Below are 25,109 nucleotides of genomic sequence, written 5' to 3' on the forward strand. Positions count from 1 at the left end.
GCCTGACAGGCTTTGGAACAGCGCATGCGCAGTTTCACTGTCGGCCTGCAGCCATATTTTTTATGGGCAGCCTAAAAATGGGTTGAAATTTACAGCCTGCCCGTAAGTTTATGGGAGGTTGGGCCACACCTATTAAGGTAGAGGTAGCTGGGCAAGTGATCTGCAGCTAGGTGAATACTGCTCCATTATCAGAACCAGCCAGGCCAGAGCCTAATAATCTTTGGTTTACTGAGTGAAAATTCTCAACTTCTATAGTAAATAGTATAGCTCCAAGCTCTCAGAGTTAAATACTCTGGTAAGGGGGGTCTCTGTTCTAAGAAGATAAGAGACATGCACCTACAACTAAGATGCCAGTTTTACCTGGAATCTTCTAAAAGTGGTCCCCACCTTTATGAAGTGCTACCAATCAGGTTGGTTACACTAGAGCTGTAGAATCATGTTACTTCTCCATATCATCATAATAAGTTCCAGTATGTTTAGCATGAAAGTAAATTAACCAATATACTGGTTTCATTTATCTACAGGGAATGGCGCCGTGTGTTGTAGTGCATGTGAACTCAATTATTGCAGCAATGGTGGAACATGTACAAGAAACCTGTCATCCTGCAATCCTGTATGTCAGTGCCCTGATGCATACACTGGTGAAAAATGCACAGTACCAAAGGACACATACCCGGCACAACTGAATCCAGGTAAACAGCTTAGATTTACATTTGTACTCCAGCCCAGTTTTTTTTTTTATCAGTTTTGGATAGAGTTCAAAAGTATTAGACACTTGTCAGGTTTGTATTTCTGTGTGTAACCACCCGAGGGAAATTTCTTTGGTTTCCTGTCCCTGTGGCACTCATACTAGAATAGAGGGTGTGGTTACTTGTAGAGAAGTTGGTGGGTGCTTTTTGTTTCTTGTTCAGACATCTATCAATGATCGAGTCTGCAAAATGTAGCACCTACCTCCAGCCTTTTTCTTTCTTGGGTAAAGTGGGGAAGAGTGGAACATTTAGTCAGGTTTTTATTTCTCTTTGTGACCCTTGTTCTGACAGGAAGTGATGGCAAATTCTTTCTACAGGCAAACAGACAGCTAAAAACCTGACTGGCACTCTAACCCTTTCCCTCTCTATTTTCAATGAAATAAAACATTTTGGCTGGACTTGGGCTTTAAAATATTATAAAAATGGTATCCGCAAACATCAAAATGGTGATGAGTGTCGTTGAGTGCTTCTATGTTTGGAGCTTTGTTCAGCTCTCATAAGGGCTTTTTATTTATTTAGCACTGACACTTTTTCTGTAGTTGTTAACAGGACGCATTGTACCATTTCACTGAGCTCTATCTCTGAAGAAACTTACGGTCTAATGCCTATACCACTTCCATACACACTGTAGGGTTAATCTGAAAGTTGTTTAGAACTCCTCAACATAGTCTAAACCAAGTCTGAACCAGGAGAACAGCTCAGCTCCTTTGAAGGTGCCACATACTAGTGAGATGACGTCTTGTGTATTGGGAAAGAGACACACCTCAAAGCTCCTGTAACCTAGAACCCATGAAGCCCTCTGCAGGTTGGAGGTCAGGTTAAAAACAGGAGAAAAATACTGTAGGAACTGGTTAGAGGCTGTTTTTGCTGGCCTCCTTGTGAAAATGCTAGTTACCTGACTGTGTTTTTCTTCAGTACATTTAATTTACATACTGAAAAAAAGCATGATGTAAACGAGAATCAGAAATATGTTGACATTTTTTATTAGTATAATGTTTTTATTATACTTGTATAAAAAGTGTCTCGGCATGACAGCCAGGAAAACCTTCTGAGAAGGAGAGGTAAGCAAGCCTGCACCGTTTTTTCATGTTTTTTTCATGTGTTTTCTAGCATTCTTTTCAAAAACTAGAAACTGGCCTACACAATACACAAATAGTCCCTTTGTTTAAAGATTCTTCCATGTGATTTTTGTTATTGCTAAGTAAAGCTAATGATCTAACTGCTAATTTCCTGTTTACAGGTGTAATAAAAAGGTCTGTGTATGTACATTTTACACATTCAAGTGAGTTCTTTGAAGAAGACGGTTATAATAAGGTATGAGTATTTTATAATAATAACACATCTACGAAAATAAATCTAAATAGATCTTCATACAAAACATTGAATAAAAACATTGTAGTAAAAAGTAATTAAGCAAAAAGTTGCTAAATGAATATCACTAAATTCTTGATTACATGGTTGATTGGCTAATGAGGAAAAAAAAATCAAAAAGGGAATACATAAATGTTGTTTAAATCAATTAGACTACTAGGCAGTTCTGAAACCATCTGCATAATATAACTCTATTATACATAAACATACTGTATATACAGCTTGGTTTAGAACACAACTAAATGAGTCAGAGGAGGGAAATACAGCTCCCCATGTATTTACTGTAGTTCTGTAGTTCCTACAGCTTTGTATGAAGTAAGACAGTCTAGCAGTGAGCGCTATTTCTGAGCTATCTTTTATAGAAAGCCTAGAAAACTCTCTGATCTTTAAATGTGATGCAAACTTACCCAACTGTTCTACTCATCCTATGGTACATTATATTGTCAAAAGTATTGGGACACCTGCCTTTACACGCACATGGATTTTAATGACATCCCAGTCTTGGCCCGTAGGGGTCAATATTGAGTTGGCCCACCCATTGCAGCTATAACAGCTTCAAATCTTCTGAGGAGGCTGTCCACAAGGTTTAGAAGTGTGTCTATGGGAATGTCTGACCATTCTTCCGGAAGCGCATTTGTGAGGTCAGGCACTGATGTTGGATGAGAAGGCCTGACTGGCAGTCTCCTCTCTAAATCATGCCAAAGGTGTTTCCTATCAGGTTGAGGACTTTGTGCAGACCAGTCAAGTTCCTCCACCCCAAACTTGCCCATCCATGTCTTTATGGACCTTGATTTGTGCACTGGTCCAAATCATTTGGTGGAGGGGGATTATGGTGTGGGGTTGTTTAGAAAACTCTTAAGTTGTTAGCATACTAAGACATTTGGGACAATTTCATGCTCCCAACTTTGTGGGAACAGTTTGGAGATGCCCCTTCCTGTTCCAACATGACTGCACTCCAGTGCACAAAGAAAGGACCATAAAGACATGGATAAGTGCATTTGAGGTGGAGGAATTTGATTGGCCTTCACATAGTCTTGACCTCAGCCTGATAGAACACCTTTGAGATGAATTAGAGCAGAGACTGTGAGCCAGGCCTTCTCATCCACATCAGTGCCTGACCTCACAAATGCGCTTCTAGAAGAATGGATAAAACATTCCCATAGACACACTCTAAACCTTGTGGACAGCCTTCCCAGAGGAGTTGAAGCTGTTATAGCTGCAAAGGTTGTATCAACTCAATATTAAACCCTACGGACAAATGCCGCGCACACACGGTCGGACTTTCCGACGGAAAATGTTCGATGTGAGCTTGTCGGAAAGTCTGACCTTATGTATGCTCCATCGAACATTTGCTGAATTTCCTCTCACAAATGTTTGAGAGTAGGCTCTCAAATTTTTCCGACAACAAAACTTGTTGTCGGAAACTCTGATCTTGCGTACACAAGTCCGTCACACAAAATTCCACGCATGCTCTGAATCAAGCAAAAGGAGCCGCACTGGCTATTGAACTTCCTTTTTCTCGGCTCGTCATAAGTCTTGTACATCACCACGTTCTCACGTTCCGAATTTTTGGCCAACATTTATGTGACTGTGTGTATGCAAGACAAGTTTGAGCCAACATCCTTCGGAAAAAAATCCACGGCTTTGTTGTTGGAAAATCCGATCGTGTGTACAGGGCATAAGACTGGGATGCTATTAAAATTCATGTGCGTGTAAAGGCAGGTGACCCAATACTTTTGACAATATAGTGTATAATTCATGATATAGTTTAGAGAGTGAGCACAAATTCATTTTTTTGTCCATCGGACTAGCATACAGACGAGCGGACTTTTTGACCGGACTCGAGTCCGTCGGATAGATTTGAAACATGTTTCAAATCTAAGTCCGACAAACTTTTGACAAACAAAGTCCGCTGGAGCCCACACACGATCGAATTGTCCGACAAAATCCGGTACGCCGGACAAAGTATGCCGTAAAGTCCGATCCTGTGTACGCGGCATAATGGTTTAGGAGTTACACTGACACACCTTGGGGTACTTCTAAGGGCAAATAGACTATGCACTTTGCAATTGCAGTTGCACACATTTTTCCCACAGCTTAGTGAATGTGGTAGAGCTCTGCTGATTTTTATCATCCAATCATGCACAAGCAAAAATGTTATTTTTTAATTTTGATTGCACCTGATTGGGTATTCTTTACAAAGTGAAACTTCACCACATTACCTTTACCATACCTCCCAACTTTTTGAGATGGGAATGAGGGACCCCTATCAGCAAACGTATGCAAGCATAGGACACACCCCTTGCCACGCCCCCTTAAAGGAGAATTGTACAAAAAAACAAGATTGGTTGAACCCACAAGTGCTTTTTTTACCACTACTATTCCTTTATCTTGGCTTTTGGAATTTACAAATGCAGCAATTTAGAAATCAGATGTAAGGTTTAGCACTGGAAAACACTTTTTGATAGATAAAAAGTGCATTTTATATACAACTATATAGATCAGACCAAAATGAGGGACAAATGAGGAGGAATGAGGGACAGAGGGACATTGCTCCAAATCAGGGGAAGTCCCTCGAAATTAGGGACTGTTGGAAGCTATGCCTTTACTAAGGAAAACGAGTGCAACTGCACTTGCAAAATGCACAGTGTATTTGCCTTTAGTAAATCAACACCACACCTTTTAAGAAACAGAGTTTGTACTGTACTCCCTCTTAATAAAGATTACTCAATTTAATTAATCAACATCTATACTGTATTCGAACGGTAAAGTGTTTCTAAAGTGAAAAAGGTTTATTTTACCCTAATGCAGTACCTGCATTAAGGCAAAAAACCTGCTGCTGTCAGTCAAATCCTGTGAAGAAGGGAGAAGGTGTCTATGGACACAAACAGCCCAGCTCAGGAGAGCGCCTAAATGCATGCCCCCATAGGACAAAGCTTGCTATGGGGGCACATGCGGACAGCACCGAGGAGGTAAGGGACTGCTCTGTGCAATATTAATACACAGAGCAAATATGTATAAACCTCTCTTTTATTTTACGGAAAAAATAGGAGCCTTTAGTGCTACTTTAAAGCATAGGTTTAGCTCAAAATAAAAACATAAAAAGCAGCACATGGGACATAACATACTGTTAGTATGATGTATGACTTAAGCTAAAATATTCCTCTGCCACATCTCACAACCAAAGTTTGGGGACAGCCTAGAACAATTTCACAATGTATAGGCATTTTGGGATCTATCCACTTTTGGTGCACCTCTCTCCCCTGATCATACTCCTTAATTTTGGCTAGACCTTGTATGACATGAAGCTATTTTCCTTGGAGGTTGGACATAGTTCCACCTCTACTCTTTTTATATGAAACGCAATGCTTAAAGGCTTGTTCTGCCACCTTTTTTGTCTCTCTTGCTTTCTTGTTATGCTATGATCCAAAGAAGAGCCTCTGTTTTCTACGTCTAACTTTGTCAAGAAAGACATTTTTTATGTACATTGCAATTTCTTCTACACATCGCTTTGTGTATTTTGATGTACTTTTGTACTGGCTCTGAATTCTGTGGTCATTTCTTGTGAAAACCCAAATACATTTTTTTTATTCTAGTGCGGCAAGGGTCACAGCAAAACGCAAAAAAAAAAACCCCACAGCAAAGCAGCTATGCTGTTACAAAGAGAACTCAACTATGCCTGCCCTTTCCTACCAGATCCACCATTCATAAAAGCCTTACTACAGCTTTTATGAATGATATGGGAACTCTGAATGGAGGTGTGGAGCTATCAATCATCCACCTGTCCCCCATTCACAGATCTTGTGTCATTCATAGAAGCTGTAAGGAAAGGGCAGGCATAGTCAAGCTCCCTTGATGAAATCTCCTCACAATCCCTTTAGCCCGGGTTCACACCATAACGGGCTGCGGATCGCACAGGAGCGCTGTGCATCCCTGTTCCCCGTTTCAGGGACGAATCAGGGCCGATTCTATGCCTGAATTCGGCCCTGAAACGGAGCCAAAGAAGCACGACGTTTTTGTGCAGTGCGCTCCGCAGCTGCCCCGGAGATATGTGAACCGGCTCCATAGGGAGCCAGTCACATTCTCCTGCTATGCGAATTAGATGTGTGGAAACGCACATCTAGTTCGCATACATGTGAACCCGGGCTCAATGTAATAATCTCTGCTGCTCCAGAAGATTGATTCAGCAGTTACGGGGATGGAGGATGGGGGTAATTGGGTGTAGTGGGTTAGGACAGAGGAAGATCTCTACTGAAAGGAGAAGAATCAACACAAGGGACTAACTGCATATTATGTCCCTTGTGCTAATTTTTATGTTTTTATTTTTTGTTAAACTTGGGCTTTACATGGCATTCAGTAAAAAAAAAAAGCCCTCATTCATTTCTGTACTGGCAGACTATGTGGAGCTATATATCCTCAAATTTCAAAGCAGAAACAGGTAATTAAGTGTTCTGTTATCTCACACACACAAATATATATATATATATATATATATATATATATATATATATATATATATATATATATATATATATTATTCTTATTATAGCCAAATTTACCACCCTAACTCCTCCCACAGCTTTTACACTACATAGACAGTAATATACCGAAACGTGCGGATTGTTCTCGAATGGTGTGCTATTACTTTGTGGAAAGTTTCGCCGAATGGTTCACGAAATATTGTCGTTTTTGTGGCGAAATTGGTCCCATGGGAGTGAATGGCGAAATGTTCAAAACTAGAGTGGGAGGTGACAAAAGCTGACAACCCCATGATCAGCCAAAACATTATGACCACAACATGATCAGCCAAAACATTATGACCACCCCATTATCAGCCAAAACATTATGACCACCCCATTATCAGCCAAAACATTATGACCACAACATGATCAACCAAAATATTATGAACACCCCATGAAAAAAAAAAAATCATTTTTGAAAAAAAAAAAATTTATTTGAAAGAAAAAATAATTTTTGAGAAAAAAAAATCATTTTTGAAAAAAATGTTCATCTCTTTCAGCTAATGATAGGACTTCTTCAACTTTTTTACTACTATTTATACTTTTTTAAATATTAAGCTTTTTAACACTTTTCACAGCTACTCCAACCACACAACAGTTACTCAAGCCACTCCACCCAGTTACTCCGCCCACTCCAGTTGCAGACTACTGTAGGTGGAGGCAAGAACACTTCACACAATTTCCCCAGAAATTTTAGCTTTTCTAGTTCCAAATTGTTCTCTGAGCTGAGCGATTTTCCCAGAGCAAGGTGAGCTGAGTTGCTGAAAGAATGACCTAAATCCTTCTGCTGTGAACTTTGAGTAGAAAATGTTTCACAGTTTCTCCAGGTACAGAGGTCAGGGCTTGTTTTAAAGCTAATTTCTGCTTGTTAAGAATATATAACCACATGAGTATCCATAGCCTGGCAGCAGGTATAAATTAAGCTATCTTGGGGCTGCGTCTGTGAACTGCTTGCTCAGCAGGGAATCTGTCCACTGATCTCTGCTAAGCAGATGGATGAAAGGTCCGTGTCCGCTCTGCTTATGCAGAGCGAACACGAACACAGCCCTCTCTCCTCTATTACCACCTGTCCATTTACACTCGACTGCCATCCGATCTTATCGCCTGGACGTCCCTTTTTGGTGGATCGGACTGGATGTGGGCGGGTGTACACCTGCCACTCCATAGAGAAGAGTGGAGGTTTCTGATCAGGTACGCCAGAAAAACGGACAGGTGGACCCGATTGGAACATCTGTGTAAAAGCGGCCAGTGACATAACATAGAGGTTGGATGTGCAAACATATTTCTTACTGCTGTAAGCTTTTTCACACAGAAGATCTTTTAAAAGTTAGTGGTGCTATAATATCAGGGGATTGATGAAGAGGTGCAGCTCATTGGGGTTATGTCTCTTTATTTTCTACATGATTCAATCAAGTGTTTCTGTCACTTTCTGATTAATTATTGTTTACAAAATATCGAACAAAAATTCTCATACCACTTATCTCATCTTCATGTTCCCATGCAGATTAAGGAAGTTCTTGCAAATGCTCCAATTGATATTAATACTGTATTTGATGATAAAAACAATACCATGACGAGTGCTAGGTAAGTGCAAACTCTTATGTTTCTTATTTTAGTCTACTTTAAGTATTTTTCTGTTTTTGTTTCCTTTTTAATTGCAGATTACAAGTACATGACAACATTGCTAATATTGGTTACATAGTTGCAAAGTTAATTTGGTTAAAAGAAGACACAAGTCCATCCAGTTCAGTTCAGCATTAGGATAACTTTTTAATGTGGTCTAATATTTTTCATTATATAGCAACGTGTTTTGAATGGCACAGTGCAATTTAAAGACATTTTTCATACTTGTATGCTTTCACAGGATCATTTCGCTGTTTTAGAGATAGCAAGTCAGCTAAGCCTTGTTGTCATACAAACTTGACATTATTTTAAACCATAATAAACCCAAAAGCAAACATTTATTATATTGTAGCTTACCAATCCATAGATGTTATTGCTGCATTCATTTTTGTCTTTCTTTTTTTTTTTCACCTGGTGATCCTGCCAGTAAGTTTGTTGTTTTAACAAGCTCTGTTGCAAATGGAGCAGTCAGAGGGATGAAAAAAATAATTTACCACTGACAGGGGTGCTTACAATGATCAGCTTTTATTTATTAATGTAAAAACTTTATCCCAAAAGAAAAAAAAAATTTGCTATAACTGCTTATAAACTGTTAGCTGGAGTTCAGCTTCAATGTGTTAGTGTATCTATCTAAATCTGATAGTCCATCTAACACTCCCCTCTCCCCAGACTGACATTGCTGCTATGCAATGGTGTCCCCTTTTCTTATTCATCCAGAGTGGGGGCACTGTAAGACAGGAGGTGTGTTACTAGCTAGATAACCAGGTGAAAACCGAGGGGAAAAGAGCCTAAAAAAGAAAAGTAATGCAGACACCACATTTAATGATTGGTAAGCTGCAATATTTCACATTTTTGGATTTGGTTTTAAATACTGCTTTAAGAGAATGTGTAAGGTTTTTACTAAGTTTTTATTGAGAAAACAGGTAACAGACATATGAAAACATAATTAAACCAGGTTCGACATATCGAAACTAAGGAGATCAATATGTTTTCTTGGAGAAGCAAATATAGTAGTTTTAGACTTTCATAGAATGATGCAGCAAGAACATATATCAGCTATATATCAGAATTAAGAAGAGAAAGTTACAGAAATAAAATAGTTCCAAAAACATAAGTAACTAAATGTAGTTAGTCCATGTGGTTAAGAGTAAACCAAAATTATGCAGCGCTTACAACCATAAGGTGGACTTATAGTACATGGTCCCTAGTGACCTGAATCAATGGTCATAGGTGACCTGATAGACCTAAAAACTAGCGACTACTTATGGTGAAAAACTCTGATTAGGACAACTGGAACTAATATTAAAAAAAGGGGATAATATATAACCGGTAAGGGGGATATCAAGAAGAGGTAAGAGCAGACAGAAGAAGAAAAGGGGAGAAACTAAACTAGGAAATGGATAGAGGATAATAAGTGACTGATAGGAAGGAAGCTGATTGTGTTAGCTAAGTGGTTTGCCCAGGGTTCCCAAATAGCTTCAAATTTCTGCTCAGAGTCCAAAAGCATGCTGACCATCTTTTCCTGATACATTATCCAGTAGACTTTTCTTTTTGCCTTTAGGACAGATACATGAGAAGACTTCCAGGACCATGTGATGGCAGGGGCGGATCCAGAGTCTAGTCTCGGGAGGGGCACTGCCAGAAAATATATTTTTTTGGGGTACATCTATCGGGGAAATGGCTGGTGTTGGCGCTTCAATCATCACGGCACCATGGTTGTTATGGTGTCAGGATGATTGAAGCGCATTATTACTATTATTACATTGTTATAAAAAATTAAATAGTTTAACTCACCATAATGCAGAATCAGTGGGAGCCCCGAGTGTGTCACTTGCCACGTCACCTGTCACCAGATGCAGATTGACACTTGCCACGTCACCTGCCACATGTTGCGGATTGTCTCTTGCCACGTCGCCTGTCACCAGATGAAGATTGTCACTTGCCACCTGCTAAGGTGGTCTCGTGTGTCCCAGAGACAGGCAGCAGAGAGATGTTGTAATCCCCATTAGTATAGAATCCCCCCTCAGTGCAGAGCCCCCCATTAGTATAGAATCCCCCCTCAGTGCAGAGCCCCCATTAGTATAGATCCCCCTCAGTGCAGAATCCCCATTAATATAGAATCCCCCTCAGTGCAGAGCCCCCCATTTGTATAGAATCCCCCTCAGTGCAGAGCCCCCTTTAGTATAGCTCCCCCTCAGTGCAGAGCCCCCCATTTGTATAGAATCCCCCTCAGTGCAGAGCCCCCTTTAGTATAGCTCCCCCTCAGTGCAGAGCCCCCCATTTGTATAGAATCCCCCTCAGTGCAGAGCCCCCATTAGTATAGATCCCCCTCAGTGCAGAACCCCCATTAATATAGAATCCCCCTCAGTGCAGAGCCCCCCATTTGTATAGAATCCCCCTCAGTGCAGAGCCCCCTTTAGTATAGCTCCCCCTCAGTGCAGAGCCCCCCATTTGTATAGAATCCCCCTCAGTGCAGAGCCCCCTTTAGTATAGCTCCCCCTCAGTGCAGAGCCCCCCATTTGTATAGAATCCCCCTCAGTGCAGAGCCCCCTTTAGTATAGCTCCCCCTCAGTGCAGAGCCCCCCATTTGTATAGATTCCCCCTCAGTGCAGAGCCCCCATTAGTATAGATCCCCCTCAGTGCAGAACCCCCATTAATATAGAATCCCCCTCAGTGCAGGGCCCCTATTTGTATAGAATCCCCCTCAGTGCAGAGCCCCCCATTGGTACAGAATCCCCCTCAGTGCAGAGCCCCCCATTGGTACAGAATCCCCCTCAGTGCAGAGCCCCCCATTGGTACAGAATCCCCCTCAGTGCAGAGCCCCCCATTGGTACAGAATCCCCCTCAGTGCAGAGCCCCCCATTGGTACAGAACCCCCCTCAGTGCAGAGCCCCCCATTGGTACAGAATCCCCTCAGTGCAGAGCCCCCCATTGGTACAGAATCCCCCTCAGTGCAGAGCCCCCCATTAGTATAGAATCCCCCTTAGTGCAGAGCCCCCCATTGGTACAGAATCCCCCTCAGTGCAGAGTCCCCCATTGGTACAGAATCCCCTTCAGTGCAGAGCCCCCCATTGGTACAGAATCCCCCTCAGTGCAGAGCCCCCATTAGTATAGAATCCCCCTCAGTGCAGAGCCCCCCACTGGTACAGAATCCCCCTCAGTGCAGAGCCCCCCATTGGTATAGAATCCCCCTCAGTGCAGAGCCCCTAATTGGTACAGAATCCCCCTCAGTGCAGAGCCCCCCATTGGTACAGAATCCCCCTCAGTGCAGAGCCCCCCATTGGTACAGAATCCCCCTCAGTGCAGAGCCCCCCATTGGTACAGAATCCCCCTCAGTGCAGAGCCCCCCATTAGTATAGAATCCCCCTCAGTGCAGAGCCCCCATTAGTATAGAATCCCCCTCAGTGCAGAGCCCCCCATTGGTATAGAATCCCCCTCAGTGCAGAGCCCCCATTAGTATAGAATCCCCCTCAGTGCAGAGCCCCCCATTAGTATAGAATCCCCCTCAGTGCAGAGCCCCCCATTAATACAGACCTCAGAACAGCGCGGACCGGAAGATACACACAGCCGTGTGTGTCCCTCGGGCTCCTCCTCCTCCTGTGTGAATGTAAACAGAGAGGAGGGGGAGGCGGCTTCAGTCCGCTGCGCTGAGGCACACACACAGCGCAAGACCTGAGAAGCAGATCAGGTCAGCGGGCGGTGTTAGCGGTGCGTGCCGCTACCTACGGGTGTCACCCCTCTGGCGGGTGTCACCCGGGTGCGGACCGCACACCCCCGCACCCACCTAACAACGCCATTGCCGCTGTCTGTCTCTACGGAGCCGCCCGGCGGCTCTTTCACCTATGGAGCCGCCGAGCCGCTCGGCGGCTCTCTCAATTACGGAGCCGCCCGCCGGCTCACTCACCCGCATTTCTCGGAGGGGGCAATTGCCCCGTTGCCCCCCCCTGGATCCGCCCCTGTGTGATGGTCAATTTTGCCCTAAGCAGGATGAAGAATATGAGGCGTTGCATGCTTTTGGAAGCAGATTCCACTAGGAAATTAAGGAGGGCCACATGTGTTGATTACGCTATGGGGAGACCCGAAATCTTTCGGATCAAAGGGAACATTTTATTCCAGAAGGCTATAATTTTAGGGCATTCCCACCAAAAATGTGAAGTATACTGTCTAGGTGTTCACAGCCTCTGAAACACAGGGGAGATGCCGTGGGAAATAGCTTTGTGAGTCTGAGTGGGACCAGGTACCACCTCATCATAACTTTTAAATAAGCTTCTATGAGGGCAATGTTTAATACCCCCTTGTAAGCCCTGAAGAGATTCCTATGCCACACCTCAAGATCCCATTTCTGTGCAAGATCAGTTTCCCATGCCAGCTTATAAGAAGTCTTTGGGTGTGTCGAGGTAAGCGCTCCAAAGATTACTGAGATTGCCCCCCTCTGCTCCATGGCCTGACCACACCATTGTTTATAAGTTGTGATATTATGCCCTCCAGAAGTTGAAGACCAGAGTTTGTGTAAGTAGTTGTAGAATTGCTTGTAGCGAAAGAGTTCAGAAGGAGGCATGTCCAATTTACTAATACAGTAGGCCTTAGTGAGTGGGCCTAGGGGACGAAGAAAATGACAGATTCTGTATAGTCCTTTGTTTAACCACTATCTAAAAGCTTTGATTTCCAATCCTGGTGGAAACAAGGGATTCCGAAATAAGTGGGCTAGAGATTTGAGAAGAGAAACTAACTGGGGGTGTGAACTTAGGTTATCTCAAAGGGAAAAAGAATGTGAAAGAGTAGGAGCCAATATTGGGGGGTCTCGCTTTCTTTTGGGACCACAGGAGGAAATCTAGGGTATGTAGAGATACCGCCTGCCTTTTTATATGAACCCAGTCGGGAATCTCTGAACGCAGGTACACTATTGAGATCTGAGCCAGTTGAGCCGACTAGCAGAACCAAAAAAGATTAGGAAGACCAAAGCCTCCCTGGTTCCGTTCTCAGAAAAAAAAAGCCAGCCAAGAAAGGCCATGATGGGCCCACTGGGCAAGGGCAGATTCTAGTTTTTTAAAGAGCGGGGCATAGTTTTCAGCGAAGAGAAGGTCGATCTTGGGGCTATGTTTACTCATATTTAGGGATGAGCCGAACACCCCCCGGTTCGGTTCGCACCAGAACCTGCGAATGGACCGAAAGTTCGCACGAACGTTAGAACCCCATTGACGTCTATGGGACTCGAACGTTCGAAATCAAAAGTGCTCATTTTAAAGGCTAATTTGCATGGTATTGTCCTAAAAAGGGTTTGGGGACCCGGGTCCTACCCCAGGGGACATGTATCAATGCAAAAAAAACTTTTAAAAACGGCCGTTTTTTCGGGAGCAGTGATTTTAATGATGCTTAAAGTAAAAAAAAAAAAAAGTGAAATATTCCTTTAAATATCGTACCTGAGGGGTGTCTATAGTATGCCTGTAAAGTGACGCGTGTTTCCCATGTTTAGAACAGTCCCTGCACCAAATGTCATTTTTAAAGGAAAAAATCTCATTTAAAACTGCTTGCGGGTTTAATGTAATGTCGGGTCCTGGCAATATGGATGAAAATCAGTGAGACAAACGGCATGGGTACCCCCCAGTCCATTACCAGGCCCTTTGGGTCTTGTATGGATATTAAGGGGAACCCCGCACCCAAATTAAAATAAGGAAAGGTGTGGGGCCACCAGGCCCTATATACTCTGAACAGCAGTATACAGGCTGTAGGTTTGTTGTTAAGTAGAATCTCTTTGTAATTTTGAACGGGTACATTTTTAACGTGTTTAGCTCCAGCCAAAAAATCTTTTTTAAGCTTTTTGGAAAACATAGGGAAGGGTTATCACCCCTGTGACATTTGTTTTGCTGTCTTTCCTCCTCTTCAGAAGATTTCACCTCACTTTTTGTCCCAATGGATTGGAAAGCAACAGTGGAAAGGAGAAATGTTTTTCCCATATTATCTCTTACAGGAGAGAATTTCCCTTCCTAGGGGTAGATTTATTCTCACTTCCTGTTGTCTCCTTCCGTTTGCAAGTAGGAGTCGTTTGTAAGTTAGTTGTTTGAAAGTAGGGTCCTGCCCTATATACTCAGCAGAAATTTGGGCCTTAGGTGTTGCTGTGGCCACAACACTGTAAGCCCTCACAGGGCTCTGCTGTGAAATATTAGATCAAGAATTGTAATTACATGCCCCTGTTGAACAGGAGCTGAAAAATGAGGCCTTAGGCACTGGTGCTGGTGCCACAACACTGCAACCCCTCACAGACACTCTAGTTGGAATGCAGGAACGAGCCCTGCTGCAAAGTATTACATCAAAAATCGTAATTACACGCCCCTGTTAAACAGGGGCTGAAAAATTGTGCCTTAGGCACTGGTGGTGGCACCCAGAACCAAAAATGTTCTTACAAGCTATCAGCGTGATGATTGAGGAGGAAGAGGATAATTACTCAGGGATAGTCACTCAGCATCAGCATAGGCAGTCTTTGAAGGGATCTGAGATTTCAAAAAAAATTATTCGGTTACATCAGCATCAGGTGCTTGGTAGCTGGTGGTGATCCAAGACTCATTCATTTTTATGAAGGTCAGTCGATCGACCGAGTCAGTGGACAGACGCACCCTGTGATCGGTTACCACGCCTCCAGCAGCACTGAATGTGCGTTCCGAAAGAACGCTGGATGCAGGACAGGCCAGTAGCTCAATTGCATACTGTGCAAGCTCTGGCCAGTGATCCATCCTCAAGACCCAGTAACCCAGAGGATTTTCGGTGGGAAAGGTGTCCAAGTCTGATCTTGCCCCTAGGTATTCCTGCACCATGTAAAACAGACGCTGGCGATGGTTGCTGGAACCGATCATACCTTGGGGCTGCGGACCAAAAAATTGTCTGAACGCATCGGTCAGACGGCCACCTTCTCCACCGCTCCTTCTTTGACTGACCGAAGCCTCAGCAACACGTTGTCCAGAAACAGGAGTTTGTAACCTCCCAGTCTCTGGGAACGCGTTGCACAGACTTTTCTGCAAGGCCTCCCGAAGATGTTTCATCCTCTGCTCCCTCTGCGATGGCAAGATAAGGTCCGCAACCTTACCCTTGTAACGTGGATCAAGGAGGGTTGCCAGCCAGTATTGGTCCTTCTCCTTGATACCACGAATACGAGGATCCTTACGCAGGCTTTGCAGGATCAGGGAGGCCATGCAGCGTAGGTTTGCTGAGGCATTCGGTCCGGAGTCCTCTGGGTCACTAAGGACGACATGGTCCGCAGCCACCTCCTCCCAGCCACGTACAAGTCCATGTGTTTCTTGGGACTGATCCCTTAAAGACTGCTGCTGATGCTGAGTGCCAGGCTCCACCTCCATACTGACACAATCTTCCTCCTCCTCCTCCTCCTCTTCCTCCTCGTCCTCTTCCTGTGTGATCGGCGGGCACGCAGGAACACTGTCTGGATAAAGGGGGCCTTGAGAGCTAAGGAAGTCCTCCTCTTCCTGCCTCTGTTCTGCCTCAAGTGCCCTGTCCATTATTCCACGCAGCGTGTGCTCCAACAGGTGGACAAGGGGGACAGTGTCACTGATGCATGCACTGTCACTGCTCACCATCCTCGTGGCCTCCTCAAATGGTGACAGGACAGTGCATGCATCCCTGATCATGGCCCACTGGCGTGGGGAAAAAAAACCAAGCTCCCCTGACCCTGTCCTGGTGCCATAGTCGCACAGGTACTCATTGATGGCCCTCTGCTGCGTGTGCAGCCGCTGCAGCATGGCCAATGTTGAGTTCCACCTGGTGGGCATGTCACAGATTAGGCGGTTCTTGGGCAGGTTAAACTCCTTTTGGAGGTCCGTCAGCCGAGCACTGGCATTATATGACCGGCGGAAATGCACACAGACTTTCCTGGCCTGCCTCAGGACATCCTGTAAGCCCGGGTACCTGCCCAAGAACCGCTGCACCACCAAGTTAAGGACGTGAGCCAAACAGGGCACATGGGTCATTTGTCCCTGTCGGAGGGCAGAGAGGAGGTTGGTGCCATTGTCGCAAATCACCATTCCTGCCTTAAGTTGGCGTGGCGTCAACCACCTCTGAACCTGCCCCTGCAGAGCTGACAGAACCTCTGCCCCAGTGTGGCTCCTGTCCCCCAAGCACACCAGCTCAAGCACCGCATGGCATCTTTTGGCCTGCGTACTTGCGTAGCCCCTTGAACGACTACGGAGCACCGCTGGTTCCGAGGAAGAGGCCATGGAGGAAGAAGAAGAGGAGGGGGTGGAGGAGAGAGGTGTGTCACAATCATTAGCATTTTGGAGGCGTGGTGGCGGAACAACCTCCAACACTACTGCACCTTGTCCTGCATCCTTCCCAGCTGCCAGCAGAGTCACCCAATGCGCCGTGAAACTTAGGTAACGTCCCTGTCCATGCCTGCTGGACCATGAGTCAGCGGTAATATGCACCTTACCGCTGACCGCCCTGTCCAGCGAGGCATGGACATTGCCTTCCACATGCTGGTAGAGAGCCGGAATCGCCTTCCGTGAGAAAAAGTGGCGTTTGGGTACCTGCCACTGAGGAACCGCACATTCCACAAACTCACGGAAGGGGGCAGAGTCTACCAACTGAAAAGGCAGCAGTTGAAGTGCTAGCAATTTTGCCAAGCTAGCATTCAACCGTTGGGCATGTGGATGGCTGGGAGCAAACTTCTTTCGGCGGTGCAGCAGCTGGGGCAGGGAAATTTGCCTGGTACAATCTGATGTCGGTGTACCAAAATCAGATTGCCCACAAGTACGTGGCTGTGACACACCTAATTCTACACCTTCATTCCTCTCAGTGCAGGTCTCAGAGAGGACTGAAGGTCTAGTGGGGTTGGAAATCTCAACTGTTGAGGAGCAAGCAGAGGTCCTCTTTGTTCTTTGGTGTGGGTCTTTTAGATACGCTTACCAACGAACTGCATGGCAGGTCAACATATGTCTGGTCAAGCATGTGGTACCCAAGCGGGAGATGTTTTGGCCACGCGAGATACGCTTGAGACATATGTTGCAAATAGCAGCGGTGCAATCTGATGCACTCGTCTCAAAAAAGGCCCACACCAAAGAACTTTTTGAATAACGCGCAGAGACTGCAGCGCCCTGCACATGTGGAGCTTTGGGGTGTGATGCAGTCAATGTGCTGCCCTTAGGCTGGCCCCTGGAGGGCATCCTGCCTCGTTGGTGATGTGCCGCCTCCTCCTCCTCCTCCTCTCTCCTATCAGGCACCCACGTTGAGTCAGTGACCTCATCATCCCCTCCCTCCTCATCACTGGAGCAAACCTGGCAGTATGCTGCAGCAGGGGGAGCATGACTGCCAGATTGCTGTCCTTCTTGGGCACCCCCTCTGTCCGTGCTCGTGTTACTGCCTTCATCGAGCTCAGTATCATCATCAGAGCCTTCCAAATGCTGGGCATCCTCCTGGAGCATGTACCCAACACTGTGGTCAAACAGTTCGAGGGACTCCTCAGGAGGACATGGTGGGGCTAGGGAAGGAGTCACTGATGACATTGAGCCGAGGGAAGAGGCCGCTGCTTTGCCAGACAAAGTACCCTGGGCATGGGTGAGAGAGGATGAGGAGGATGAGGACGGCTTGGTCATCCACTCGACCAAGTCTTCCGCATGTTGCGGCTCAACATGGCCAGCTGCCGAAAAAAAGGCCAAGCGTGTCCCATGGCCTTGTGCTGATGAGGATGCACCGTCTCCACGACCAGCACTAGACACAGAGCCTGCTTGCCCTCTCTTATTGGCTTGTGACTGTCTGCCTCTCCTTCTTGGCCTTCCAGACATACTAATGGCCTGTAGCTGCACTAAGCTGGGATATATATATATATATATATGTACTGATACTGCAGCTAGCAAAATCAACTGCCTGCCTGTAGTATGAGAACACCACCAACCTTCTACAGGTAGCTTTAGCTGAACACTGTGAGGTGGACGCACCCCACTAACTTGTAGGTTTAGCAGAACACTGTGAGCAGGACGCACTGCACTAACTGTAAATAGTCTAGCTGCCTGACTGTGGTACTAATAGGATCAAAAGAACACCAGCAATTTTCTTCAGGTAGCTGTATTTACTGTAACAAGACAAGCCTGCCTGTCAGTAAGAAGATAACAGAAACGGATCTAGCTGAACACTGTGAGCAGGACGCACCCCACTAGCTTGTAGGTTTAGCTGAACACTGTGAGGTGGACGCACCCCACTAACTTGTAGGTTTAGCTGAACACTGTGAGCAGGACGCACCCCACTAACTTGTAGGTTTAGCAGAACACTGTGAGCAGGACGCACTGCACTAACTGTAAATAGTCTAGCTGCCTGACTGTGGTACTAATAGGATCAAAAGAACATCAGTAATTTTCTTTAAAATACTGTAACAAGACAAGCCTGCCTGTCAGTAAGAAGATAACAGGAACGGATCTAGCTGAACACTGTGAGCAGGACGCACCCCACTAACTTGTAGGTTTAGCAGAACACTGTGAGCAGGACGCACTGCACTAACTGTAAATAGTCTAGCTGCCTGACTGTGGTACTAATAGGATCAAAAGAACACCAGCAATTTTCTTTAAAATACTGTAACAAGACAAGCCTGCCTGTCAGTAAGAAGATAACAGGAACGGATCTAGCTGAACACTGTGAGCAGGACGCACCCCACTAGCTTGTAGGTTTAGCTGAACACTGTGAGGTGGACGCACCCCACTAACTTGTAGGTTTAGCTGAACACTGTGAGCAGGACGCACCCCACTAACTTGTAGGTTTAGCAGAACACTGTGAGCAGGACGCAATGCACTAACTGTAAATAGTCTAGCTGCCTGACTGTGGTACTAATAGGATCAAAAGAACACCAGCAATTTTCTTCAGGTAGCTGTATTTACTGTAACAAGACAAGCCTGCCTGTCAGTAAGAAGATAACAGGAACGGATCTAGCTGAACACTGTGAGCAGGACGCACCCCACTAGCTTGTAGGTTTAGCTGAACACTGTGAGGTGGACGCACCCCACTAACTTGTAGGTTTAGCTGAACACTGTGAGCAGGACGCACCCCACTAACTTGTAGGTTTAGCAGAACACTGTGAGCAGGACGCACTGCACTAACTGTAAATAGTCTAGCTGCCTGACTGTGGTACTAATAGGATCAAAAGAACACCAGCAATTTTCTTCAGGTAGCTGTATTTACTGTAACAAGACAAGCCTGCCTGTCAGTAAGAAGATAACAGAAACGGATCTAGCTGAACACTGTGAGCAGGACGCACCCCACTAGCTTGTAGGTTTAGCTGAACACTGTGAGGTGGACGCACCCCACTAACTTGTAGGTTTAGCTGAACACTGTGAGCAGGACGCACCCCACTAACTTGTAGGTTTAGCAGAACACTGTGAGCAGGACACACTGCACTAACTGTAAATAGTCTAGCTGCCTGACTGTGGTACTAATAGGATCAAAAGAACACCAGTAATTTTCTTTAAAATACTGTAACAAGACAAGCCTGCCTGTCAGTAAGAAGATAACAGGAACGGATCTAGCTGAACACTGTGAGCAGGACGCACTGCACTAAATGTAAATAGTCTAGCTGCCTGACTGTGGTACTAATAGGATCAAAAGAACACCAGTAATTTTCTTCAAAATACTGTAACAAGACAAGCCTGCCTGTCAGTAGGAATATAGCAGGAACGGATCTAGCTGAACACTGTGAGCAGGACGCACTGCACTAAATGTAAATAGTCTAGAAGATAACAGGAACGGATCTAGCTAAACTGAATACAGTGTATATATATATATATATATGCAACACCTGGGATGCATATATATACACAATACACTTTAAGTGCAGCTAACTGACTGACTGTCCTGCCTAATCTAGCTAACTCAAATGAAATGACACTGTCTCTCTCTCTCTCTAAGCACACCGGAACACACTGCACAGGGCCGCCGTGCAGGCGGCCTTATATAGTGTGGGGCGTGTACTAAATCCCCTGAGCCATAATTGGCCAAAGCCTCCTTGGCTTTGGCCAATTATGGCTCTCTGTTAAGGCGGCGCTGTGATTGGCCAAGCATGCGGGTCATAGTGCATGCTTGGCCAATCATCAGCAAGCAATGCACTGCGATGCCGCAGTGAATTATGGGCTGTGATGCGCCACACGAATTTGGCGCGAACGGCCCATATCGTTCGCAATTCGGCGAACGATCGAACAGCCGATGTTCGAGTCGAACATGGGTTCGACTCGAACACGAAGCTTATCCCTACTCATATTTAAGGGATCGTTGAATCACTCTAGGGGAGCTCAAAGTTTTCCTTGAGCCGCACAACCGTGGAGCTTGGTAGTGTTATCTTTAAAGCTTGTGACTTAGCTTAATTGGCATGCAGACCTGAAATTTTACCAAAAGACGGCAGGTGTTCAGGAGAGAAACCAACGGAGAGGAGACAAACAATAGAATATCATCTGTGAACACAAAGCATTTAGGAGAGTGGGGACCCCACAGTATGCCATGTATAACGGGGCGGTTTCTAATTGCAATTGCTAAGGTTTCTATTGTGATTGCAAATATAAGAGGGGAGAGTGAACATCCCTGCCTGGTTCCCCTGGAGATATTAAAAGGTTCAGAATAAAATCCCTGCATATGTATCTGGGCTACTGGAGTGGGATACAAGGCCAACATAACGTTCAGAAACTTATTGCAAAATCACCACTGCTTCAGGATGGAAAAAAGATATGGCCAATGAACCGAGTCAAATGCTTTCTGAAGGTCCGGTGAAAGCAGGAAACCTTCCTGGGCCTTTCCTCCATCTCACCTCGAATTTAAGAGGAAGATAATATCAATTGCCCTGCGAATTTGGTCAGGACTCTGTCTTCCGGGGATAAAACCCACCTGATCTTTGTGGATGTAGAGGCAAATAAATCAGGAGAAATGATCAGCAAGGATTTTAGTCAGAATTTTTAAGTCATTGTTAATAAGCAAGATCCATCTAAAATTACTAACTGAGCTAGTATTTTTGCCCGGCTTAGGGATAACGGAAATAAACGCAGTATTAAGAGAACATTCCAAAGGGGCTCCCTGTTGGATAGCATTGAAGAAACGGGCTAAGAAGGGAGATATGGTTGTGACAAAGGTTTTGTAGTAGGGGACAGAGAATCCATCAGGTCCCGGAGTGGAGTGGCTCTTCAAGTGTTTAATGACAAGCGCTACCTCTGCAGTTGAGATTGGAGCTTCCAGAGTTTGGCGATGATGGTCTTCTAGTTTAGGGATCCTAATCGTGTTAAGAAGGGGTTCAAGTTTAGAATAATGGGGCTTAGGCCCTGTGCTATACAGTTTTTGATAGAATTCCTGAAATGCTCCCATTATGCGCTCGGGGTTCTGAGATAAAGTTCCCCCTTCTATCCCAATTTTAGGTATTGCGAAGGCCTGAGATTTCAGAGACAATCTCTTTGCTAGCATGGAGCCCAATTTCTCTCTTTGGTAATAGAAGTTAGCCCCACTCCAGTGTAGGCTCTTTCTGCCTTGGAGGTAAGGGTCAGGTTGAGAGCTGTGAGAGCAGAATCCAGTTCATCTATGGGGACCGACTGCGGGTTGGCTTTATGCTTTTTAGATAAGGCGATGAACTCCTTTTCCAATCTGTCAATGTCCACACTTTTAGCTTTATGGAGCTGGGAAGCTATTTCAATGAGTTTGCTCTTACGGCCAGCCTTGTGTGCTGGCCAAAGAGTTTCTGGGGAAGTACCAGGGATGTAATTTATGAGGAAATATTCCTTGATAGCATCTTCAATCTCTTTGGCTCTAAAGGGGTCACTGAGAATCGAATCATTAAGCCTCCAGTGTCTGCCACCTCTTTGGCCCAGGGGATGTTGAAAACTAAAAATGCCATAGAGTGATCTGACCAGGCCAAGTCCCTAATATAGGACTTAGATATCAGAGGGACCAGGGCAGTGGAAACAAAAATATGATCTATCCTGGCAAATGAGTAATGGGAGCTCGAATAATGAGTGTAATCATGCAACATTGGGTTGGTTTCTCTCCGTTTGTTCAGCCCGCCGAATGACCACAATGTACTTCGCAGCCCTGATTGGTTGAAGCAATGAAAGCTTTGCCCAATCAGGGCACAGACCACTGTCAGAGCCATGATTGGACGCTGTCATAACTGTATTCAATCATGGCTTGTTTCTCTTAATCCCGCCCCACACTATAAAAGTATTCTTTCCATAGCAGCCATTTGTAGTGTGATAGTGCCATGGAGAGAGATAGAACAGGGCTACGTTCAGTGCTATTAGACAGTTAGTATACTATAGTGATGATGCTGAAGTTGGCTCCTTATTCAGCCAGCTTCTTATTCAGGTTGGATCTTTATTCACAAGGGTGATTATTTAGTAAACAATCATCTGCAAACTTTATTAAAAAAATTGTGAACTTTAAAAACAATTCTGTCTCCCTAACTGCCATGTATTTAAAGGGGTAATTCTGAATAAATAACTTTTTCTATATGAAAACCCATCTTGGCTCACCCAGATGTGACTTGTTTTCATATAATTAAGCATCCCTCTATTAGTTAAAGTTCAATTTGGCCCAAGCCAAGAGATATAAATCATAAAATATGGCACCAAACATGGCACCATGACAGCCATGCATTTCAATGGGAAAGAAGCCAAGCTATTCCTATATGAAAACCATCTTGACTCACCCAAATTCCACTTGTTTTATACTCATTGGGCATCCTTCTATATAGAAAAGTTTAATTTGGCCCGAGCCAAATTGTATCAATCATAAAAATTGTCACCCTGACAGCAATTCATTGCGTTACTGCAAGTTTAACGCCATATAGTTCTGTGTGTTACTGTAAGTTTAACGCCATATATTTCATTGTGTTACTGCAAGTTTAACGCCATATATTTTATTTAGTTACTGCAAGTTTAATGCCATATAGTTCTGTGCATTACTGCAAGTTTAACGCTGTATATATCATTGCGTTACTGCAAGTTTAACGCCATATAGTTCTGTGCTTTACTGCACGTTTGATGCAGTATATTATAGTGGAGTGTGTCTGTGTCTTGCATACTTAAATTTTAAGTGCACCAAACACCATAATGTCTGGGAGGACAACAAGGAGAGGCAGACGTTCCCATGGCACTGTAAGGGAGCTATTGGCGTACAAGGCCGGACTGGCCTACCGGCATACCGGGAAATCCCCTGGTGGGCCGGCTGTCTGGCTGCCCCTGGGGCCGCTGTGAGGGCAGCGGCGCCTGAAAGAAATAGGGCTGCGGGGCCGCCGGGCTGACATGCAACTGCGCATGCGCTAGCGCTGTTTTCGGAAGTGTGTAGGGCTTTCCCGAGCTAGCCGTGCTCGGGAAAGTCCGTACACACTCGGCAATTCTCGGAAATGCGGGCACATGCGCAGTGACACGATGGCGCAGAGCGGCGCCATTTCTAAAAGTAAAGCAGTTACAGCGCTTGCCGCAGTGAGTACTCGTCTGGTGGCCTCTTCCTCCTGCCCCCCCTGCAGCCTCTGACCTCCTGCCCCCCCTGCAGCCTCTGACCTCCTGCCCCCCTGCAGCCTCTGACCTCCTGCCCCCCCTGCAGCCTCTGACCTCCTGCCCCCCCTGCAGCCTCTGACCTCCTGCCCCCCCTGCAGCCTCTGACCTCCTGTCATCCCCCCGCAGCCTCTGACCTCCTGTCATCCCCCCGCAGCCTCTGACCTCCTGCCCCCCCCGCAGCCTCTGACCTCCTGCCCCCCCCGCAGCCTCTGACCTCCTGCCCCCCCCCGCAGCCTCTGACCTCCTGCCCCCCCTGCGGCCTCTGACCTCCTGCCCCCCCTGCAGCCTCTGATCTCCTGCCCCCCCCCTGCAGCCTCTGATCTCCTGTCATCCCCCCGCAGCCTCTGACCTCCTGTCATCCCCCCGCAGCCTCTGACCTCCTGTCATCCCCCCGCAGCCTCTGACCTCCTGCCCCCCCCGCAGCCTCTGACCTCCTGCCCCCCCCGCAGCCTCTGACCTCCTGCCCCCCCTGCAGCCTCTGATCTCCTGCCCCCCCCTGCAGCCTCTGATCTCCTGCCCCCCCTGCAGCCTCTGATCTCCTGCCCCCCCCTGCAGCCTCTGATCTCCTGCCCCCCCCTGCAGCCTCTGATCTCCTGCCCCCCCTGCAGCCTCTGATCTCCTGCCCCCCCTGCAGCCTCTGACCTCCTGCCCCCCCCCGCAGTATCTGACCTCCTCCCCTGTACCATCCGCAGCCTCTGACCTCCCCTGTACCATCCGCAGCCTCTGACCTCCCCTGTACCATCCGCAGCCTCTGACCTCCCCTGTACCATCCGCAGCCTCTGACCTCCCCTGTACCATCCGCAGCCTCTGACCTCCTCCTCTGTACCATCCGCAGCCTCTGACCTCCTCCCCTGTACCATCCGCAGCCTCTGACCTCCTCCCCTGTACCATCCGCAGCCTCTGACCTCCTCCCCTGTACCATCCGCAGCCTCTGACCTCCTCCCCTGTACCATCCGCAGCCTCTGACCTCCTCCCCTGTACCATCCGCAGCCTCTGACCTCCTCCCCTGTACCATCCGCAGCCTCTGACCTCCCCTGTACCATCCGCAGCCTCTGACCTCCCCTGTACCATCCGCAGCCTCTGACATCTCCTGTACCATCCGCAGCCTCTGACCTCCCCTGTACCATCCGCAGCCTCTGACCTCCCCTGTACCATCCGCAGCCTCTGACCTCCCCTGTACCATCCGCAGCCTCTGACCTCTCCCGTACCATCCGCAGCCTCTGTCCTCCCCTGTACCATCTGCAGCCTCTGACCTCCCCTGTACCATCCGCAGCCTCTGACATCTCCTGTACCATCCACAGCCTCTGACCTCCCCTGTACCATCCGCAGCCTCTGAC

General features: G+C 46.2%; 1 protein-coding gene across 1 annotated transcript in view; it reads left to right on the top strand.

Moving 5' to 3' along the window:
• MUC4 (mucin 4, cell surface associated) overlaps positions 1 to 25,109 on the top strand; it is a 245,720-nt gene that overhangs the window by 192,554 nt on the left and 28,057 nt on the right. Inside the window, exons 52-54 of the mRNA XM_073626452.1 lie at positions 525 to 692; positions 1,990 to 2,063; positions 8,145 to 8,224. Coding sequence (XP_073482553.1) covers positions 525 to 692; positions 1,990 to 2,063; positions 8,145 to 8,224 — 322 coding nt within the window. The remainder of the gene's footprint in view (positions 1 to 524; positions 693 to 1,989; positions 2,064 to 8,144; positions 8,225 to 25,109) is intronic.

This window comes from Aquarana catesbeiana, linkage group LG04 (assembly GCF_042186555.1).
Source record: "Aquarana catesbeiana isolate 2022-GZ linkage group LG04, ASM4218655v1, whole genome shotgun sequence".
NCBI lineage: Eukaryota > Metazoa > Chordata > Amphibia > Anura > Ranidae > Aquarana > Aquarana catesbeiana.